At 32.4% G+C, this 23,163-nt stretch overlaps 1 protein-coding gene across 2 annotated transcripts in view; it reads right to left on the bottom strand.

Moving 5' to 3' along the window:
• The window catches only part of LOC143234998 (uncharacterized), a 38,688-nt gene extending 22,512 nt beyond the window's left edge, over positions 1–16,176 (bottom strand). Inside the window, exons 1-3 of one of the 2 annotated variants that reach the window (XM_076472693.1) lie at positions 15,854–16,176; positions 2,902–2,973; positions 388–433 (exon numbers count right to left, since the gene is read on the bottom strand). In XM_076472693.1, coding sequence (XP_076328808.1) covers positions 388–433; positions 2,902–2,973; positions 15,854–15,871 — 136 coding nt within the window. In that variant the 5' untranslated portion in view covers positions 15,872–16,176. Of the gene's footprint in view, positions 1–387; positions 434–2,901; positions 2,974–5,071; positions 5,159–15,853 lie in introns of those variants that run through there. The other variant, XM_076472694.1, reaches the window with a different exon arrangement.
• Positions 16,177–23,163: the final 6,987 nt, after the last annotated feature.

The raw sequence follows: 23,163 nt of genomic DNA on the forward strand, positions 1-23,163 counted from the left end.
GCTTATCCTGCTGTGGTTAACGCAATATTACTGCTTTATCTTTCTGTAATTAACACAATATTAGTGATTTATCCTGATGCGGGTTAACACAATATTAGCAGTTTATCCAGCTGCAGCTTACACAATATTGCTCGTTTATTCCGCTGCTGTTAATACAATATTAGTGGTTTATCCTGCTGCAATTAACACAATATGACTGATTTATCCTGCTACAGTTAAAACGATAAAATCGTTCACAAATGTTGCAAAATCTATCATACTTAAATTGCATTACTTATTTCTGCTAAAGTATTCATTATAATTGGAAAATATGAACTGAAGTGTCTAATTTATGATGAACATTTTACCAATAAATGTTTTAAAAGAAACAAACGTATAATAACTTACTTTGTATTTTGCCCATCGTTCTTAAGGCTGAATGGTACCATATAATCTATTTAATGAGCAGAAAAAACAAGAAAAAACATTTTTCACTAAATTAATTTATTTAAAAGCTGAACAAATGACATACAAAGCACCAGAAATTGTCTAAAAACAACACAATCAGTGGTAGCTTAAACCGTGATTTGGTTTTATAAGGAGAACAAAAATCACAAATGGGTCATAAATGACCTCAATAAATGAAATCTATTTTATTTTTCCACAAAATTATCCACGAAGAAAATCATATTATAGAGGTAACTTAAAACTGCTTGTCAAGATATCAAAAGCTATCTTGTACTGGTTAGTATATCACTTTGTTTACTAAGAAATGTTGATACAAATATGTCCGAAGAGACTTAATAAAAATGTTTTGCTTTTAACAGAGTAAGCAAGTGGATTGAAACATTGAAAACAGCCAGAGTGTAACACATATAGACTGATATGTAGTCGATATAAAAATAATACTGTATTGTGAGGATTAAGAGAATTGTACTTTAAGACTATCTGTCATTAGATAGTATCAACCCTTTAATCAGAATTTTATATTTAGACACTCTTCTAACTTGATATATCCAATTCCGATGAACACTTTATAACAAAACAAAATATTCACGACAATATCGTAGCATACACCAGTTATCACAAGTTCGCGTGAATTTTCACTCACGTCAGTCCTACGAAAAAAAAATCAAACAACAGAACATAAAGTGTTATATACTGAGCTGAAAACGTTTTCGTTCCCATTATGTTGGTTAACTAATACGAAATGTGTTACGTTTATGTTAAAGCTTCTTAAGCATCCAAAATTTTACATTTTTACTTTTTATACGAAGAATTACGAGATGCGTTATTGAAACGTACAATGCAAAAACAAAACGAGGATTAATTTTAAAAGTTTCATTAATTTCCACTAGAGAACGCCGTAAGGAGAGTCTCAATATATACTGATTTCTTTTCCTCACACATGAGGTTGGTTTGTTCGTTTTTGAATTTCGCGCAAGGCGACACAAGGGCTGTCTTTGCTAACCGTCCCTAATTTAGTAGTGTAAGACTAGAGAGAAGGCAGCTAGTCATCACCACCCACCGCCAACCCTCGGACTACTCCTTTACCAATGAATAATAAGATTGACCGTCACATTATAATGCCCCCATGGCTGAAAGGGCGAGCATGTTTGATGCAACTGAGATTCGAACCCGCGACCCTCAGAATGGAGACTCGTTTGTTTGTTTATAGTTAAGAAAATTGCAGTATAATGAGTTATCTCTGCTGCACCTTCAACAGTAACGAAACCACGAATTTTAGTATTGTAAACCTTCATGTTTACTTATGATCCATCAGATAGCGCATAGAACACGCTGTTACATATGCATACAATTCACAGGTCAAATACTCTTCAGTGAGTTGAATCTCTTTAACTAAAACATAAAAAAGAATATTCGGACTTACAAGTTAACTTTAGCTAACTGAAAAAAATTCACATAAAAATAATTTTCCCTATAATATGCAAAACTAAATTCGACTTTAAATGCTACTAGAGCAAAACGTAAGAGCTATGTTTTTTATTCAGCCAGAATTTTTACCAAATTAGTGTGTTGAATAGTCTATGATATTAAATATTAGAAACACGTGTGAAATATAAACGTACATGACGAACTCATTAAAAGTGTGAAATAAGATTAATTACACGTGACGTTTTGATATAAATTTAAGTAAAACCTGCCAAGATATCAGACACTATTATTGAGATTTAAAAACAAGAATGATTACAGGACGTATCTTTTAAAACAATTCCGTGTTAATATCATATAACCATCTCTTCGATACTGGCAAAACTTGACTTAGGCCTGTCATGGCCTCGTGGTTAGATTGCAGTATGCAAGTCACGGCATCAAATACCGTCACCAAACATGATCACTCTTTCAGCCGTAAGAGCTTTATTATGTGACGTCAATCTCATAATTCGTTGGAGGTAGATGATGTTAATTATCTGCCTTCCCGTTAGTCTATCAGTACTATATTAAGGACAACTACTGCATATCGCCCACGAGTAGTTTTGCGCGAAATAAGACTTATAGATTTAAAATGTCTTTACGTAGATAATGTCAGATTTTGATTAATTGCTCTAAAATAATTATATTACATAAGTTACATCATTACAAATACTCTATTTTCAACATGATAAAAGAACAAACAACTATTGGTTTCTTTAAAAAATTCAAAAATTTAAATATTAAGAATTAAGTTAATAACACAAAGTTATTGTAAAATAAAACACATTTATTAATCATTTACCACAATCTATAAGTAATTATACAAAGACCTAATAAATATTTTATCAGAGTATTACAAGGATTAACAATAAAAATAATAAGAATAATATCTTGAGTTCGAGACCATTAATGGTTAGATTTCGTTCCATTTCATTACTGTTTTGTTTTTATTAAAGTTTAGTTGTTCTTTTGATTTTACTTACTTACCACCAAAAACAACAATCGAACATCAGTAACACTTGAAAGATAGAACCTTGAATTTGACACCATTTTCTTGCCCTGTAAAAGACGTATTGATTACTTTAATAGATATTAAAACTACGTAAACAAAATATTAGTAAGTTAAACGTTTGCTGAAATGGAATTCAACACGGTAAGATAAATTAACCTCTAGATTTTTTCCTTTTTTGTTTTGCAGTTATTTAAAATAATTTTTGTGTGTCTTAGAGCATCAAACGCGCTTTATCTTATCCTTCTAAATTAATTTGCTTTCGTAAAATCAAAGAATAAATTCAATGTGCATCAGTTCATTTATTTTCTCTGAAATGGTGAGAAACTGTTTAAAATATTATACAACCACCAAGAAGATTAAGACATTTAAAGAATTAAAGTAGGAGAAAACTGGGATAAAAGTGAAATTTCTCTGACTTTAATTAAAGTTTAATAAGAATGCAACATTAATTTTACGTTGTAAGCAACTTTATTTATCATTTTCTAAACTGGTTGGACCTCAAATTTAATAAAAAGTCATTTCAAAAACAATTATTAATTCGCACCCCCAATGACTCCAAAGGTAAGTCTGAAAGTATACGAGTATAATGCTAAAAATCGTGTTTCGATACCACAGCACAGATTTCTCCCAAACAAACAATTAATTATTTATTATCAAAATGTAAGATATTTCAAACAGTTTTCTGGATAAAATAAGAAACAAAAACGAACATAAATAGTTGGATTTAAAAAGAATAAAGTTCGAGTTTAAGGGTTTGTTTGATATTATGCGCAAAATTACACACTTGTGCCCATCACAACGGCTGTCAGATTTTTTTATATATAAACCTTCAAGCGTAACGTTAAGTTATTAAGGATGTGGTAAATTTTAAGTGTAAATTACTTGTAAAATTTTATATATTTGAGCTGAATTAGTGAAAGTCTAAGATTTTAACCATAACCTTGTAAACCTTTTATATCGAGTTATACTTTATAAATTAATAAATCCAGGTTTGAAGAGAGTGTGCTGGGATTCTTCACAACACAGTTAGACCGCATGCACGCGTAACAATTGTTAAATAATCTCTGTCTCATAATTTTGAATTATACAACTTTCACAAACCTAATTTATGCCTACAGTTTGCGTTGTAATTGTTTTGAATTTCGCGCAAAGCTACACGAGAGCTATCTGCGCTAGCCGTCCGTAATTTAGCAATGTAAAACAAGGCGTAAGGCAGCTAGTCATCACCACCCACTCATGGGCTACTCTTTTATCAACGAATAGTGGGATTGACCGTCACATTATATCGCCCCCAAGACTGAAAGGACGAGCATGTTTGGTGTGACGGGGATTCGAACCCGCGCCCCTTGGATTACGAGTCGAGTGTCTTAACCACCTGGCCATGCTGGGCCGCGTTGTAATAGAGGGACACCATAATCAGTGATGTCGAGAAAACCCACTTGTAGAGAAAAATTTATATATGTAAAAACGGCTCGTTTGGGTTGAGAAAATATTTTACGTAGAGAAGCAAACAACGTTTCGACGATGACCGAAGAAGGTGAAAACGGTGTTCGCTCCTCTACGTAAAATATTTTCTCAACCCAAACGAGCCGTTTTTACATATATATATGGGGACACCATAGTTAATCAACATGGACAATTTACTCTCAGCCTCAAATACGTTAGAAGTTCACCTGAACTTTAGGAACATTAAAATAACAAACAAAATGTTATAATATAATATTTTTTATTGCAACTGTTTAACCAACAAAGACAATTGTAAGTTGATTTTTAACTTCAAAAATCATAGTACAATTTTTGGAAAAATGGAGCTTCGAGTATATTTTCACTGGTTTGGGTTGACTGATATTTTTTTATAAAAAACATAATTATTTGAAAGAAAAATAGATATTGGAATAAAAGTAAACCTTCTAAGGAAACTCGTATTCTTAATTTTATTCCTCTAAGCCAGACATTATAGAACGTGAACAGTAAAAGAATTAAATATATTTCACAATTTTAAAACTCTCGTCTGGGCATTTCTTGAATGTAGTTACGTTGGAATGTAGAAATGATTCTCAAAGAGTGTTCAGACCTTATCAATGTTTTTATGAGCATCCGTATTTAACGTTTTAAGACAAGAGGGAGTTTTCAAAGTTTACTTACACAGTTTCTTCTGCAAAGCTTGAGTGCCTTCTTACGTTGTTAAAATAGAGCGTCACCATTTATTCACTCTTGCGTGGCTATTTTGCCATTAATATACATTGGAAGCACATATAAGAACAAGTGGGCGTCCTTGGCAATCGAATGGCATATGCTGTGAACATTGTTCTTAGAAAATTCCTCGCAGAGAAATCATTTCCTAATAAGGGTAATAAACGTATGTTCGGTTACGTTTTTCATCCTTATATGATGTTTTTATTGTTTTGTAATAAAGAGCTACGTAAACGGCTATCTACACTCAGTTTACCACGGAGAATTGAATCCTGGATTATAGCATTGTAAGTCCGTAAATTTGCCTCTGACATACTAAGAAACTCCCGTGTATGAAAGTAGGATTCACGCTTAACACGTGAACAACTTAAAACGCTAGTTGCAATATTTGTCGATTTTTTTTAAGTTTCAGTAGTTGTTTTTGTAGGATAGCTCTGCACATAAGAAGTATTGTTGTGGCTTGTTAGTAAACACAAAGCTACACGGGTATCAAAACCTGCTTTATAGTGGTATTAGTCCGCAAACATTCTGCTGTGCTACTAGGTGTTTATAAATAGTGAAGTGATGAATTTACGAAACTACAGATTGAAATAATTGTTATAGATAATTCATGTTTTGTATTAAGTTGTTTATTTATTCAACGCTGTTGACAATTGAGAATAGATGTCTGTCAAAACAATTTTAAGTGAGTAAAGAATTTGTTAATGTCTTACCTTTGAGCCACTCAAGACAAAAACCATCGCGTTAGTATGGCTTATTTTCACTAACTCGAGAAATTTGTTTCCTTTCTTTGACTTTTATGCACTTATGGATAGTACTAAAAATAATTATTTCTGTGAATTTGAAGTAAGAGGTTTCAACTTTTACAGCACCTTGTTGGTTGAAAGGTCAAATACGAGATCCCTAGGATTAAGGTATAGTTATCCCTAATGCTGATTAACTGATTAGAGAAAAGGCATAATTATAAGGCTATTAATTGGTACTTTAATAACACGCCCAAAATTGAAGATATGTAGTGTTAAGCGCCATCACGGCTTGAACCTTGGACTTTTAGATCTGCAGCTCTACATTTTAGTCATTGAGCCTCATTCAGCCCTATCCGTTAACACTTGGTGGTTTGTTTGGCGATTCTTTTTTGTAAATTCAAAAATACGTAAACATAACATAGGTAAAACTGAAGCCTACACCTAAATTGTACACTCTTTGAATTGTTCTTACGTTACTTTTCAGAAAGAGAATCCATAATTACTTTAAACGTTGAACAGTTATATCTCACAATATATTAAGAGGTCAAGCAGTTCTTAGTTTTTTTCCTCATGTCTTCACGTTATTAGCACAGTAAGGATCAACAAGGTAAGTGCATTAGGTTTAAAATTAGGTGGAAAATATAAAATACTTTGTCACTTCAGTGCCAAAATTGTTTCTAAAATAGTGTTTATTTCAAAATTTTATCCAAAACCACACAGGAGCTATCTGCGCATAGTTGTCACTGATTTTTAACTGACAGACTATAGAGGAAAGGCAGCTAATTAACAGCACCCACCTCAAACTTGTGGGGTACTACTGCCCAATGGAATGCTATGATTTTATTGTTGTTCTTATTACGCGCGCACTCATGGCTTCAAACTGCAAAATACATTCTTATGCAACCGGTTGTGAACTTGGGAATCCTCGAATTCACAGTCCATGTGCACTAAGCAAATGACTAGGCTGCTTTCTGACCATTTCCAAGAAGACTTGGTGAATAAAGACTGGTATAATTTTCTGTACTGATTGGTTGTAGCAAGTTCAAACTTCATGGTATTTTTTATTTTGAACTTAAACGCATATTTTAATGAATAAAAGTAATTAGTATTTACTACATAGTCCAAATTCAACATTTCAAAATCAATATTTATTCATACTGTTCATTACATTTTTGTATAACATATAAAAGAAAAAAATATTAACTCATATTCTTCAAAGGTCATTTATAAGGTCAATACTCCTCTTTTTTACCATTAACTATATTCTGCTTCAGTTCTGGCTGAAGATTCAGAGGTCTTCAAAGAGTGGTCATGGATTAACCGAAGAGTATTTCTTTGGTAGATTGAAAATATCTGTAATAACATTTTGATTAATAGCAAGACAGGTCAATCAACGCCTTTTCCACGATTGTTATCGTACTTATCTTATTATTTAGTTGTTTTATACCTTCCAAATTATAATGTTACCATATTATCATAGAGGTTGTTGGTAGGGTGAAGTAACGTAGCTCCTTGAAAATATCTCTTTTTGTATCCTTTGTCCAGTGAGTTGTGTCACAGAGTCATGTTAACTCCAACAAGTGCTGCAAGGTTAACGTACTGTCTATGATTTGACGCATGCGTGGAATAATATAAAACCAGAATTTTCTCTTTCTTTGACATGTAATTTTACTTCACCTCAGCCATTTTTTTGGCATTATTTAATGTTCGTCCTTGACTTGACCTTAATTATTATTATCAATCCAGTGCGCTTATCTGTTCTTTATTTACTTGTCGCATATCTGTTGCATTTTTTTTCAGATAATAGTTTCTTGGGCGCCATAAATGCTTCAAGATATTCTTAGTATTAAAGGAAAGTTATGCTGAACAGTCTGCATTCTTTCAGCCGCATGCACTAATTTTTTTTTACTTGTTTCTCGCTTGAGCCAAGGTTGCGTGATAACCTTGCTTCTATTTAGATATCCTCCCTCAGAAACTCAGTAGAGCACACACAGATAACTCTTGTGCAACTTGAAGCTCAGCAACAAACAAACAAATATGTAACGGTTGCAACAAGAACGAATAATTAACATGATTTTACATAAAACAGGTTGATAGTGTAAAATTAATAATATATATCTTTATATATTCATGCATAAATATATTATTGTTATTATATTTGAATGCCTGAAAAAACTACTGGACGCAAGCGATTACATTAGAAAAAAAATTAAAGCATTTGTCTAATCGGCCTGACATGGCCTGGTGATTAAGGACGCTTGACTATAATCTGCAGTTCACGGGATCGAAAACCATCACTGAACCAAATCGCTCTTTCAGCTGTTGAAATGGTATAATGTGACATAACATCCCGCTAATCTTTGATCATGACTATCCTAAAAGTTGGATTTAAATTGTATTGACTAGCTTTCTTCCTTCTAGTCTATCAATTCAAAAGCAGTGACGGTTGACCAAATATCGCTCGAGTAGGTGTACATGAAATCCAACAACACATATACGGTTGTCTAGATACTCTTATATATATACATATATCACCGTTATTTAGGGTAAAATTCACCATTTGTCTTGTAAGGCGTATAAAAATGTGCAAACACATTTTATTTTTCTTATGTAAAAGAAGATAAACTATGAATATTCTATAGACAGGAAACTCGGCATAGAAATTATAACGTCGTCAGAAGAAAAGAAAATACTGTGCCAAAGCAGTTTTTTTGTCCATAAAATATTCCTAAGATGCCCAGAACACTATCTAAACGTATCCTAGGATGAATAAGATAATACTAAACTATTATTAAAGAAATAATTTTGGAGTGTTGGTGAGGAAGGCAATGATGTATTTTATTGTACAAACATGTTGAACTCATTACTACAGGTTCTTGGTGAATAGTATAAGGTTGAAATCTTATCAAGGAAAAATGTTGGCTTTGCTGAGGATAATAAAATTGCATCCTTTTTGAAGACAATAATGCAGAGCTCTTGATGAAAGGATAATGTTGGATTCTAGTGGAAACGTGAACATTAGAGTTTTGCAGCGGGATACAGACGAAGTTGAATCCCCGAACCCTTGTTCTAAAGGTAATGTTGGATTCTTGTGAATATGTTAGAGTTTCACAACGAGATATAGATGAAGTTGACTCATTCAACTACTGTTGTACGGGTAATGTTGGATTCCAGTGGAAAATGCTAGTCTCGCAAAGGGCTACAGAAGGAGTTGAATCTTGGAGTTCCTGCATACGAACCGTGTGCTGTGCCATATGGGCTAAAGCCTAAAAGTTGTTTCACATTTGTATCACTATTAAGTGAAATACTATATATGTATGAGAAAAGCTTATGTTTTATACAGATGCATCCTTCAAACAATGCTGCTGTTGTATTATGTAGTTGTACATGAACAAAACAAAAACCTATTAAGTTGAGTATGGAGTTTTTTATATTTAGATTTAAACCAAAAATGTGTAAAAACATGGAATGAATATAAAACGCAAAATATATATATGTAAACAAAAATTTTTGTACAAACACCTTGTCTTTGTAGATAATCGCCACATTTGACTAAGATCTTGAGATGTGTTATTGACCGAATTCTTGATAAAGCTGTAATCAGTGATGTCGAGAAACCCACTTATTGAGAAATATATATGCAAAAACGGCTCGTTTGGGTTGAGAAAATATTTTACATAGAAGAGCGAACAACGTTTCGACCTTCTTCGGTCATCGTCAGGTTCACAAAGAAAGAGGTAACTGACCGGAAGCTGACCACATGTTTGAAAGGGGTTGTGTAACTGAGTGTCGGAATGTAGAGCGCGGTATTAGATGTTTGAATATACAATTTTATTTTATTTTATTATATTAATATAGGTATAAAGGCGTTCCTTTATATTGGTTTATTTTGGGTTTAAGTTGTTCAATAAGTAAGGCTTCTTTAATTTTGCGTTTGTTTTTGTTTGTTTCTTTATTTAGTATTTGAGTGTTTTCTATGGTTATGTTGTGTTTATTTGACTTGCAGTGTTCGAAAACGTGTGAAGGTGACTTTTATGTTCTTTGAATCTGGTTTCCATTTTCTACTTGTTTCTCAATATAGAAGTCGTGGCAGTTATCACATTGTATTTTGTAAATAATGTTGGTGTGATGTTTGTCAGTGTAGTTTTTACATAGTATAGACCTCAGTTTTGTGCCTGGTTTTTGAATAAATTTGGTATTAACTGGAATGTCATATTTTGTTACTAGTTTTTGCCAACTTTATTTGTTTGCTGATGTCAGGAATATATGGTATACAGCAGTATATGGTTTCGTGATTTTTTGATTCGTGAGATATATTTACTTTAGTTGGTTGATTTTGCTTTCTGTCTAGGTGGGTGCGTATAATGTTTTCTACGGTTTGTGGAGGAAACTTATTGATGTTGATGAAGTATTGTTTATTTTGTCTAATTCATCGTTAATTTTAACTGGTGAGCATAGTTTTATGTCTGTGTTTATTTGGTTTCTTAGTATGTTGAGGTTTTGTTTTGTTTCATGTGCTGAGTCCCAAGGAATGTATAGTCCAGTATGGGTGATTTTTCGGTGGATTTCTGTTTTGAATTGTGTGTCGGTTCTTGTAATTTTGAGGTTAAGAAATGATATTTGATTGCTTTCTTCCTGTTCACATGTGAAGTTAATGTTGGGATGTATAGAGTTAATGTGATTGAAAAAATTAAGTATGTGTTCTGTAGATTTGAATCCCGCAACCGTGTCATCTACATATCTGTACCAGTATAGTGGTGGATGTAATGCTGTGTTAATTGCTTGTGTTTCAACTTGTGTCATAAAAATATTGGCTAGAACTGGTGATACTGGGTTGCCCATGCTTGTTTGTATATAGTTTTGGTTGTTGAACATGAAGTTTGTCTTCATGTCGTGGTGAATTCTATGAGGGTTGCTAACTGGTTACTGGGAATGTCTATAGTTGGGTTAGGGTCTCGGATATAAAGTTATAAGGCTATCTTGCAGGCTTCAGTGGTTGGAACTTCTGTAAAGAGGGATATAATATCGAAACTGGCCATTAAGGCTTTATGATTAAGTTGATTTAGATTAGACTTGAAATTAAAAGAGTCTTTGATGAATGAGCTGGCTGATGTTACATATTTGGAGAATGCCCATGCTATGTATTTACCAAGATTGTAATTAAACGATTCATATGTGGACATTATTGGTCGTAATGGACAATCTGGTTTATGAGGTTTGGGGATGATAAAGCTGTGTTATAAAGAGTGAATTTATGATATCAAAAAGTGTACAAAACAACTGTCGCCATGTTCTTTTTATATATATATATGTGTCTAAACCGCTTTTATATGTAATCTGTAGGTGTGTGTGTTTTTCGTATAGCAAAGCCACAAAGGGCTATCTGCTCAGCCCACCGAGGGGAATCGAACCCTTGATTTTAGCGTTGTAAATCCGGAGACATATCGCTGTACTATATGTAATTTGAAACATGTAATTATTTTCTTTCACATAATGTGTTAGGTGTAAAGAATCAAAATTAAATGAAGTATGGCAACGCCTATTAAGACTAATTGTTATAAATTATATAAACTCTTGTTTCACGTACTAAGGGCATTTAAACTTTAGGCTTTTTTTTTTTTCTTTTCAGGCGCCTGTTGAAGTTTGCATTGACATGTAATGTATTGCTTTATTTATGTCAAGAAAGGTAAAACAGTTAATTTTATGTGTTTCATTACGTACATGTTTATGTTAGTGAAGTAATTGTCTTTACTTCATGTTATAAACAACATAATTTTGTACTTGTATAGATTTGTTTCTTTGTAATTAAGTACAAAGCTACACAATGGGCTATTTATGTTCCGCCTACACGGATATCGAAACACAATTTCTGGCGTCATAAGTTTACAGAGCTTGTATGGAACAATGTACAATGAACGTTGTTCACTTTTGCACTCTTTGTTTGTTTGAAGTTAAGCACAAGCCTACACAACGGGCTATCTGTGTTCTTTTCACCACGTTTATCGAAACCTGGTTTCTAGTGTTGTAAGGCCGCAAACGTACCGCTGTGCCTCTTACTCGTATTAACATAAAAGTATAATTAGCCAATAGAAATATTGGGTTTCCATGAAAAATAGCACATATTGTTCTTTCAATTATACACATTGAATAATATACAACAACGTAAGTCAAACCGCTTTTAAAAGCGTTATTGGAACATTATTTCAAAACTTGAATCTACGTGGGTGCATACATCCACAAACCAACAATAAGAGACCAAGAGTGTGGATTTTATATCGCTTATCCATGTCAGAAATATAAAATAAACAAACAAGTATATTTGTAGTGTTATGCTCATTATTTATGCATGTAATACTTCAAATTTATCTTAAAGTAGAAATAAAATTTTAAAATTGATAACTTAAAAAATTCCATTTTTGAACATTGTTGATTGATTACGTTTAATTACATTTTATTAACTAGTAAAGAAATGTATAGTTATAGAATAATTTATTTACATACTTAAGTAATTGAAAATATTAATTCCGTCACTTTAATTTATGATATTTTAAATAATTTCTCAAATGACAGACGTAAAACATTGAACCCCCCGCTAGTACAGCGGTATGTCTCCAGATTTACAACGCTAAAATCAGGGGTTCGATTCCCCTCGGTAGGCTGAGCAGATAGCCCTTTGTGGCTTTGCTATATGAAAAAAACACACACTTAAGACATTGAAATTTTTGTCCTGATAATACTAATTTGTTACTGCAATGAAATTAAATCGCTAAAATTAATTAATACATCCTTAAATTATGATTAATCAAACGTTATTCATTGGCTTCTGTTGCATCAAAATACAAAATAAAATTCAGCTTCTAAAGTGACTATATTAGAAGTGATGAGTAGATAAGTTACATCACAAACTTCTACTTTTATTGGTTAACGAAATTTTTGCTCCCCAAATACCTCTAAAGAAATTGTAAAAGACAAAGCATATGACTCAATCTGATAAAAATTCTGATTTATACCACATGAATAAATACAAACCAAAACACTTGACAACTAGATGTAAAGAAAGAGAGCATACAACACGTGATAGACTTACGCTGTTCAACATTCAGTTGGGTACAATAGAACAATAAAATAAATCAGCCATAGAGTATTCAAAAATATACAAGTGATAGCAGTAAACCTGCTGCACTATTTATGCTCTTAGAAAAATAATAAATTCATTTGTTTTTAAGTTATCTAAGTTTTGTCTACCGCCGGGAATCGAACCTCTGACTTTAGGTGCATAGGTTCATAACTTACTGCTTAGCTACTGGTATATCTGAATGGTATAATTTTGTTTTTGTAAAAAAAGTTCTTTTAATGACGAAATAGAACATTTTAAAATCCTTTGTTTTGTAAGTGTTAGTCATGATTTAGCTTAATAGTTATTAACTGTTACCTTTTCTGAGTAGTTTTTATGTGAATATGACATTCAAAACAAAGATCACTGTCTGTTCTTAACGGTTTATTAAATGTGTGGATAAGTCAAATATCAACAGTTGTTTCTAATGGACTCTTATAGGAATATATAGATAATATCAAAATGTTAACGAGACAAGCAGTACACTTAAAGAATAATTATCCACCCACTATCAGAACACTCAGAGAACATAAACCAACACGTCAACAAAGAACATAATGAATACTTTTTCACACACTAGCAAAGCAATCAGAGAATACTTTCACACACAAGCTGAGTTCTCAGAGGATACTTATCTAAACAGTAACAAAGCCTTCAAAGAATACTTACTTGCAGACAAATATAACACTCAGAGCATACTTATCTAAAACAAAAATTTTGTCATTATTGAAACCTGATTTTGAGCGTTATCAGCCCAAACTTACCGTTGAATCACCGAGAAGGTAATCTAAAAGGAGCCACACGTTGCAGGCGCCTACATGAAAAAGTACGATCATCCTTTTTTATTTTTTAGTTTATAGACACGAAAAGAAATCAGTAACGCATTCAGTTTCTCAAGAAAAGTTGTTCCACTTCAAAGGTTGTAACCCGACGAAACCTAAAGGCACAACATTCCACCTCACCTCCCAAAGTTCATAGCCATACCTAACTCTCCCCAACCCTACTCCCCCCCCACACACCTTACTTTTATGTAAGTAATGAATAAAAATATTTCAAGGGATAATGTAAGTAGCATGTCGCGTTTATGACTATCAAACTTGAACCACGTTATGTAAATTGAGATCCTCATTAAATTACATTTAAATCTCTTACAGAACAAGAAGAAATGTTATGATCCCCTCTTTCGTGTGTGTGGATAATTTCAGATGTTCATAAGTACGAATAACATTACACAAACGCCAAGAAGGTGTCTGTATTCTATTACACCTTAGTCGAGAGTAGAAGCTAAACAATGAGTCATATGTAGTGTGCCAATCGCTTTGATATAATCCAAAAATTTATCTTTATAAACCCTCAAGTTTAGAACCAAACTACAAAGGAGCATGATAGTGAAAATGATTGTTATTTAATTGAAATAATATAATTACAGCATTCGTTCATGGTTTTAATTAAATATTTCAAGCGAATATGATTACAAGTTTAATACTTATTTAACTTGTTCTAAATATTCTTTTCAGCCTTATTCTTTTAATGCGTATGTAAAGTATGTCAATATCTAGAAATACAGTGGGAAACGATAACTCTTTCTCAATCTTGGTGTTTTAATTGTTTTCATGTCGAACATGACTTATTAACATATCTGTTTATCTCATCAAACAAATTATCATTCAAAATTTTAACCTTTCAAAATTCCAATTTCATTAATGCTTACTTTCCAGTGGATCAACTGTAAGTTTTAAGGTTTAAATGTTAAAAATCAGAGTTCGATACCCTTGGTGAATACAGCACACACAGCCTATTGTTTACCTTTGTCCTTAAAAGCACAAACAACACAAACAAAATATTACTATTCGAAAATTTAATTTTATTATTTTTATATTCAAGAACACGCTTACTGTAAATAAGTTATTAATATAAAGGATGAGGTAAAAGTTACTATACAGTTGATAAAGTTGGTATTTTACACTAAAGAAGGCCCGGCATGGCCAAGTGTGTTAAGGCGTTCGACTCGTAATCCGAGGGTCGCGGGTTTGAACCCGGTTGCACCAAACATGCTCGCCCTTCCAGCAGTGGGAGCGTCATAATGTGACAGTCAATCCCACTATTCGTTGGTAAAAGAGTAGCCCAAGAGTTGGAGGTGGGTGGTGATGACTAGCTGCCTTCCCTCTAGTCTTACGCTGCTAAATTAGGGACAGCTAGCGCAGATAGCCCTCGAGTAGCTTTGTGCGAAATTCAAAAACAAACAAACACAAAAGAAAATATTACAAAAACAGTGGAAACTAACATCATTATTGTTCGTTTCAACGTAACAGTTAGAAGTTAAATTATATATGTTCTAAAATAAACAACTGTGCTGCCACTCTTTATTATCGAGATAACTAATTTCAAAGGAACGAATCTCAAACCAGCTCACTATGATTCTGGTCTATATCACACCACACGAAAGTTCACTGTAAACTTTAAACTTACCAATAAATATAATTAAAATTGTATTAAATTAATTTTAATTTTCTTAAAAAAAGTTTGTACATTCACTATAGATTTTATGCGTTCCTTTGGTAACTTTCAGTGAGGTGATAGAAAATATCAACCGTAAATAAAATGAGTAGTATGTTATAGACCTATGTACACTTTTTACAATATTATTCGTTGAAATGATCAATGTTTCTCACATCGTTTAAGACGATTTCACTTTCCTCTCATGGAGAAGCCAAGTAGATTTGAACCTTTGCATTATAATTTTACAGTGTACCTAATGTTATAAACTTATTATTGTATTAACCGTAATTCTGGTGAACATTATACAAACAGTTTCTTCACAAACAACAAAACTATAGTTCAGGTGTATTTGTAAATCATTCTGTAAAATCTTACCTTATTTTGTGTTTCCATCAGCTGAGTATTCAGAATGGTTTCAGATGTTTTGATACAAAGAATTTTATGAATTTGCTCTATTTTCCTATAGTATTACAAGGAAGTCAACCAATTTAATGTACTTTAGAAGTGGTGAGCTTACGCCACGTGGTTTGATGCCAGTTCTTTGATTTCGATTCAACCAGTTGATGTAAACTTGAAATACGTGAAGAACCAACCTAATAAAACTCAACCTTTGCCAATACTGGAACAATCACTCTCAAAAACACCATGCAAACTGTCTGGTCCGTGTTTGATGTCTTCGTCGCTAGTGGTATGTTGAAGAACGAGTCTGAAGCTGTAAAGGTTTGTTTGATATTTCACTTTCTAAGTCTAGTAGTATGACGCCACTAGCGGTAAACTCACCTTTCTGTTGTTGTTGTTTTTTTCAGGAAGTTTTCTCCAGACGACTTGTTTCAGCTTGATGACGTCAGCAAAAACTTACCCTGACCCAAGAGCACGTGTTTCAATCGTATGGGGTCGTTTCCTGACCGTCAACTATGGAGATTTCTGATTGAAGCAAAAGCAAAAGATCACATGAGGGTGCTACAGATTGATTTTTCCCAACATGTTGTTATGGCTGCGGAATGTCAAGGGATTTTTGAATGAATATTAAAGTGTTTGCAAATCTGGTATTTAAGACTAAAAACTTATTAGCAGTTGGTATAGGTTTTGTTTGTAAACTCACCTTCACCTTCAAAGTAAGTTTGCAAATAACAGTTTTTCCAGTGTTGCAATATGTAAAAAACAATTTAATAAAAAAGTGTGAAGTCGATATACAAACATTAACCTTCAATAACCTTATTTTTCAATCAACACGTAGCAGTTCTTTATTTTTTGGCTTACTTGGGCTAATTAGGGGGAATGTTTCTAGAAATTGAAACCTTCTGTTGGTCACAGATTTTCTGTTTATAAACATTAATTTATATGTTTCTTACTCAAGAATTTAATTATTGTTTCTTAGAGAGAAAAATCCTGCAATTTCAGCACGTTTAATTCTATATAATTAAAATAAAAGATTTTAAGTTTCTTCGTACTTTAAATTTAGTATGTAACAATAATTTACCACTATGGTTTCAAATCGTATTTGCAAATATAAGTTTACTAGGAACGAAGTCAAAAGTAACATTAAAAAGAAACTATCACTTAAACTACACGTTATTTTCTAAGACATGTAGATAATTAAAGTTTGTGTAAGATTTGTCTGTTTCTTACGTGTAGAATTTGTTATACAATTGTAAAAAAAAAAATTATCTACCTAATACACTGAGAACTACCACATAAAAGGTGCTGGCAATGTCACTTTCTTTGAAATTCAGTTTTTATTGCATATAATTTTTTCATTTTGTACATTCTGCTACTAGTTTATCCAATTAATTTACTACTTCACTCAAAAACAGATATTGTTACTATATATGTATCTGTTTAATTTCAACGACGATTTTATGATGTTTTTTCTACGTAATAGGGATGAATCTCATCTCTTTTTAATGTTGAGTATTACAGTGAGAAAAACTATTAAATTATTTTACTTTTATTTTATCAGTCTCAAGTTTTTCTTTTTGAACGCGACGAGACAAATATATTAAGCCGTGAAATTAAATATGACGCTAATTAAAAAGTTTAAACTGAAGAATAGGGCGCTTCGTTCATCCCTGGACGTATTTATTTGGTTGTTCTAGGAATGTTCAACATTTAAAACATACGAAACATAACCAGTCATATTCTGCTTAAACATCTGTGAAAATCTCACTCTTGGAATACATATTCTGCTTATACATCTGTGAAAATTTCACTCTTGGAATACGTATTCTGTAAAACGTTAACTCAAACATAAAGTTGTCTTTCTACGTTTCTGTGACGTTCAAGAATGATTAGGCACGTACTTCCTTCAGTGCACGATATGTGAAGAAACAGATGGTGTTTTACAATACCGAATACTTTTTAGTGTACCTTCCAGCATACATGAATATTGAATAAGTGCTGAGATGGTATTTTTGAAAATACTTTTCCTAGATTTAGTTTTCAGAAGTTAAAAACTCACATGTACAATAATAATTATAAATATTCATGCTGAAGTTTATCTTTTGTAACCTCAAGTTCTTAAGAATATTCTAAACTTCTTTCTTGTATTTAAAAGAAAGCCAAGCTATGGACGAGCCTCTCAACTCGCAATTATATGAATGAATGCAAGTATAACAGTTTGAATAAGCCTAAATTGTGCATGGCTAATTTGATGCTGTTATTTGTGTAGTAGAGTAATATTACTGTGTTGAAAATTAGATTCTAAATCTTGTGAAAAAAAAGCATAGACTTGTGTTTCGCCTAACATCATTCTTAAAATTGGTGCAGATTGTAACAATAAAATACAGACCTGTTCTATCACTGTTCATATTTATCAAGAGAACAAGACTGTGTTTTCTGAAATTAAAAGTAGAATTACTGTTTTCGAGATATATATGCACTTCTATTACTTTCTATGATTATTTGATTCTTAAAAGAAAGGCTAAGTTTTCTTGTTTCTGTTAAATAATGTTTTCTTATTTTTTTACTTATTAAAATTTTACCCAGGCAACTCTATATTCTAGCCATATTTTTCTTTCAAAATTTCGAATCTATAATACAAGTTACTCTACTTAATGATGCCATGACTAGTAGCCCACCATTTATTAGAAACTACTTTCATAATAAGATATTAATTGTACATGACACATTGTTTTTAAACGTCACCCTACTGTTTCAAACAAGTGGGTTGGCTTTGAGATAGAGCCAACTTTAACTTTTGAGTGATCTCTAAGAATGACAGCCAATCCCGTATCATGGATGGTCAGTGTTAGGTTAATGTTGTCTGATTGCCTTCTTTGTGGTCAGTCGTTCAAAATTATAAGCAGCAGCCGGCAGATAACCTTATTAAGTCTAATGATATAGGATGTATGTGTTGAGCATGTATTATATTAGACAATTTATTTCGGTATGTTTGACCTGAAATTTATTCGAAATGTTATCTATTCCACCTTTGGCAAAGTTCCAACAACCTGAGATTAAACTCCTTACTTCCAAGACGAAGTTGTCAATATCTAGGTCTGGTTAAGGTGACTAAAATACAGTTACAGAACGTACTCGTTCTTTCAGCAGCGACGGCATAATAATGTGACTATCAATCCCATTTTTATTTAGTAAATAAGTAGCCTATGGGTTGGTTATGAATGGTATTGACTAATGTACTCTAGTTTATCACTTCAGAATTAGAGCTAGCGGCGTAGATAGCTCTCAGGTAGCTTCATGCGAAATTCAACCGAAATAATCAATATCTAAATAACCTTTATATGGTTAAAAATCTTACGTTTTTTCTCGATACTGGTACAACCTTGACTGTTGAAAATTACAACTGAAAAATGTTTAATGAGATAACGTTCTTTCATTGTTATCATATGATAATTTTATCTATAATGATATGATGAACTTTGTCCGCGATGTAGAGAAGTCCTCATGTAATTTGTTTTTCATATACGGATTAAATGTCATTACTCGTTATTCAATGTATAAGTTATAATTAATGTTAAGCACCGTCTATAGGTTTTACGTCTCGTTGTAAAACTATATGTTGTAACTATCGCTTTGGTTCATCAATACGTGATTTTTCAAAGATTCGAGATAAACGTTGATGTAATAAGTTTACATTTCATTTGTTTTACTCACTCCAAATGATATTTCTTGACTATCCATCCTCCAATTAGTCACTTCAGAAAGATGACGTGTGTTTTCATCTTGCTTAATGCTGTTGTGATTAATAGATTTCAAATAATATCAGCCTTCGATAGAAATCTTAGGTCACTACAAAGCAAGGAAGAGAATATTAATGATTTGTAACATCAACATGTTTTATGATGTATTCAAGGACACTGCCAAAACATCATTATATAAATATGTAAAATATAACTTTTAACACGTTTCATTGCTTAGAGTGCCTTACCTGCACGTTTTACGTTGCTTTTTATATACGAAATGAATTTATAATTAAATGTATATTTAGAAACGTTTACGTTTACTTTGATAAAATGAATCATAATGGTTTAATCTGCTTCTGTCTTTATCTATGAAGTCCTCGATGAGAGTAAATTCGCTCTTGAAGGAGGAGATAGACGATTAATCAATAGCTATTACTATTTTTTAAAAAGTAAATCATATCACGGATATTAAATGATTTGTACATGTTACGCCAAGTTTATATTCAATGTGATTTGGGTACTTAATCCTGGAAAACACACATACGGAAGTGAAACTGTGGGAGCATGAGAAAATATCGACAAGATGTCTTCATAATAACATACTTCAAGTTGGTGCTATAATCATCCCAGTAATCAGCTTTTTTACTCTGATACACCTAACCATTGTTGTTGGTAGTCCTAGCGTGATGAATAAGTCCTATTTCTTTTTCTCTACCTTGACAAGCGATATTTCCGAAGCGTGAATTTTCACATGAAACACGAGAATTCCGTTTGAAGAAAGAAAGCTTACATATTACATTACTTTACGAGCTTTAGTTCCTACAATTTCCTGACGTCAATAATATTGGCATGAAATATATTCAAACAATAATTGTTGTTGGGTCACGTTATTAACAGATTCTGTTCGCCCTGAAAAGATACAATATGTACCTTTATATGTTATATATTAAAGGCGGTTCTCCATTAGAGATTCAGGCGTTACAATGCACACAATATCTTCAAGTTTTAAAACAGTTTTGTGAAACAAGAGATCCGAAACCTTTAGCTACACTAGAAATAATTACTATCAGCAATACAGAAATTGCCTTTTTTTATGGATTCATCCATTTCTTCTTTTTTGCGACAAAAAAGAGATTGGTAATAAACTTAATTTTATATGAGAAAAATCTGAATCACTTTAAATGGAATCAAACACTTTGTTGGGAGTTTTCATATTGTAATAGTCCAAAATTGATCGTGTTGACTATGATGAATGTGAGATAACTGGAACAAAGCAAATATACATTTTAGGGCCAGATAACAGGTATTTGATCATTTGATTAACCCGCTAGAGGACGCCAGTTGATTAGGACGTCAATAAAACTATATCTATAAATACAGTCATTATAAAGTAGGCAAGCTCACGAGCACTGCCGGAAAAATAAGTGATTAAGAAACACCCGTTGGTCACGTGAAGCAGATATGAGACCAAAATTACAGAGCGTCTCGCACCACGAACTCATTTGACACGAAGATGGAACTTCAAATTAGATATTTTAGCTTAATGGCTTTCACTAACAACGAAAGACAGTAATCTTAATACATTAATTTTTTTGTTTCTGGTTCCATTAGTAGATTTCACAGGCAACAATTTATTATAATAAGTTAAATCATAAATATTTACGTTTTGTCACTTTTATTCCGTGTTATGGCATGACCAAAACGATCATAAAATAAGAAATTTCTTCAAAAAATAGAAATAAGATGTCAAGAAGGTCGATTGCGCGTGTATGAATACATGTATAACGTAAAATGTAAAAATTATGAGTGTTGTATGTAGTCCTGAAACAAACAAGAAAACTCGCCTACTCATACCTGATTAATTAAGTAACAAATTTATAAATATAAAGCTTATACAAAAATAAAGAAAGCGTAAACATTTGGTTATTACACGCTTTTAGAACTCCTTATAAGTAATAAGCAAGAACTAGCTTTTCGTGAGAGAGGATTTGTCAGTATTTCTAATATTACTACACTATTCAATAGAATACGAACTCCTTTTTGAGTTTTTGTTTGAAGTTAAGCACAGAGCTACACAATAGGTTAGTTGTAATCTGCTCACCACAGGTATCAAAATCTGGTTTCTAGCTTTGTAAATTCGTTGACATGCCGCTATGCCACTGGGGTACACGAACTCTTAAAACCATCACATTAAAACTACGGTGCTCTGTATTAGAGTTAAAAGTACGTTCCTATTCACTGTAATGTTCGAACTTTAAAGGTGTTACTTTATTTGTATCTTATCTGCAAATTGGTAGCTGACGTAATGATAAGAGTTTTAAAACAATATTCTAAAACTCAGAGCTTAATGTCGGATAGAACTTTACGGTAAAGCGATAATGGACAGGATTCGATCCTGGGTCTGCTTGATTGATTTCATGTCTGGTGCTTTATCTACTCATCCGAGTCTAGTTATAATCATAAATACAATTACTAATTAATAATAAGTAAACCTCCGTAATCATAGAAGCTGCTAACCATTACAACAACTGATATCTGATCTCTACAACCTTACCATAAGTACTTAAGATTTGATATGATTGCACGATAAAATTAAATAAGTGGACCTTCGGCCCAGCAGTAAGTTAGAGGTATTATAAGGGTTAAATTTAGCGTTCGAAACACGCAATGTACAGAGAACAAATAGTACTTTGTGTAACTTCGCATTTAACTACAAAATAAACAAGCACAGACCCTTGAAAATATAGTTAACCTGTGGAGTGAAGAGCGTGAGTTAACCTTGTGGTGGTTTGCTTATGTTTGTTTTTGTGGAAGGTTACACGTTATGCTACCTGCGCTCCTTCCACTAATGTGGAATCGAATTCCGGATTTTAGCATTATAAAACCGAAATCTAACAGCTGACTTATGACGGAGTTCTGGATTTCGGATAAATATATACAAGATATTTCCTGAGTGTGTTATCGTAGGGTGTTCAAAATTAGTAACTGTGCCATAAATACAAAAAAAAAATGTACCTCTGGATTATAGCAAAATTATTATGCAGGTATTTACTTGCTGCATTTGTTATTATTTTTGGTAAAGTGATGATAAATAGTTTTTAGCTTGGCAGTGTTCGCCGTGCAAGATAAATACTTTGTTTTCAAAATCATTATTTATGTAGAAAAAAGATACACCAAACACTAAAAAACCACTACACAAAACAAACAGGTGGTTCTGACCAAAAACCGATAAGTTTCATAGTATACAGCTGCTGAAACTTCTACAACTTGTAAATTACGACAACGTAATGGAAAATCGATGAAAGGACAATGTTTATTGTGTTGTTCTCATGTCACTTTTATCGCTACTTTTTGTTGACTCGTTCGTTAAAAAAAAAGTAAAAGTAAGATGTCGCTACAAAAACTAATTTCCATTTATGTAATGTAAGGACTTCATGTATTTATTCAAGTTAGTGTTTTGTGTCTAAAGTGATTAAAAAATTCCGTAAGTAAAAAATCGCCTCTTTTTAAGACTTTTTTATTTTTACATAAATTTAAAAACAG

Source organism: Tachypleus tridentatus, chromosome 12 (assembly GCF_004210375.1).
Source record: "Tachypleus tridentatus isolate NWPU-2018 chromosome 12, ASM421037v1, whole genome shotgun sequence".
In the NCBI taxonomy this organism is placed as follows: Eukaryota; Metazoa; Arthropoda; class Merostomata; order Xiphosura; family Limulidae; genus Tachypleus; species Tachypleus tridentatus.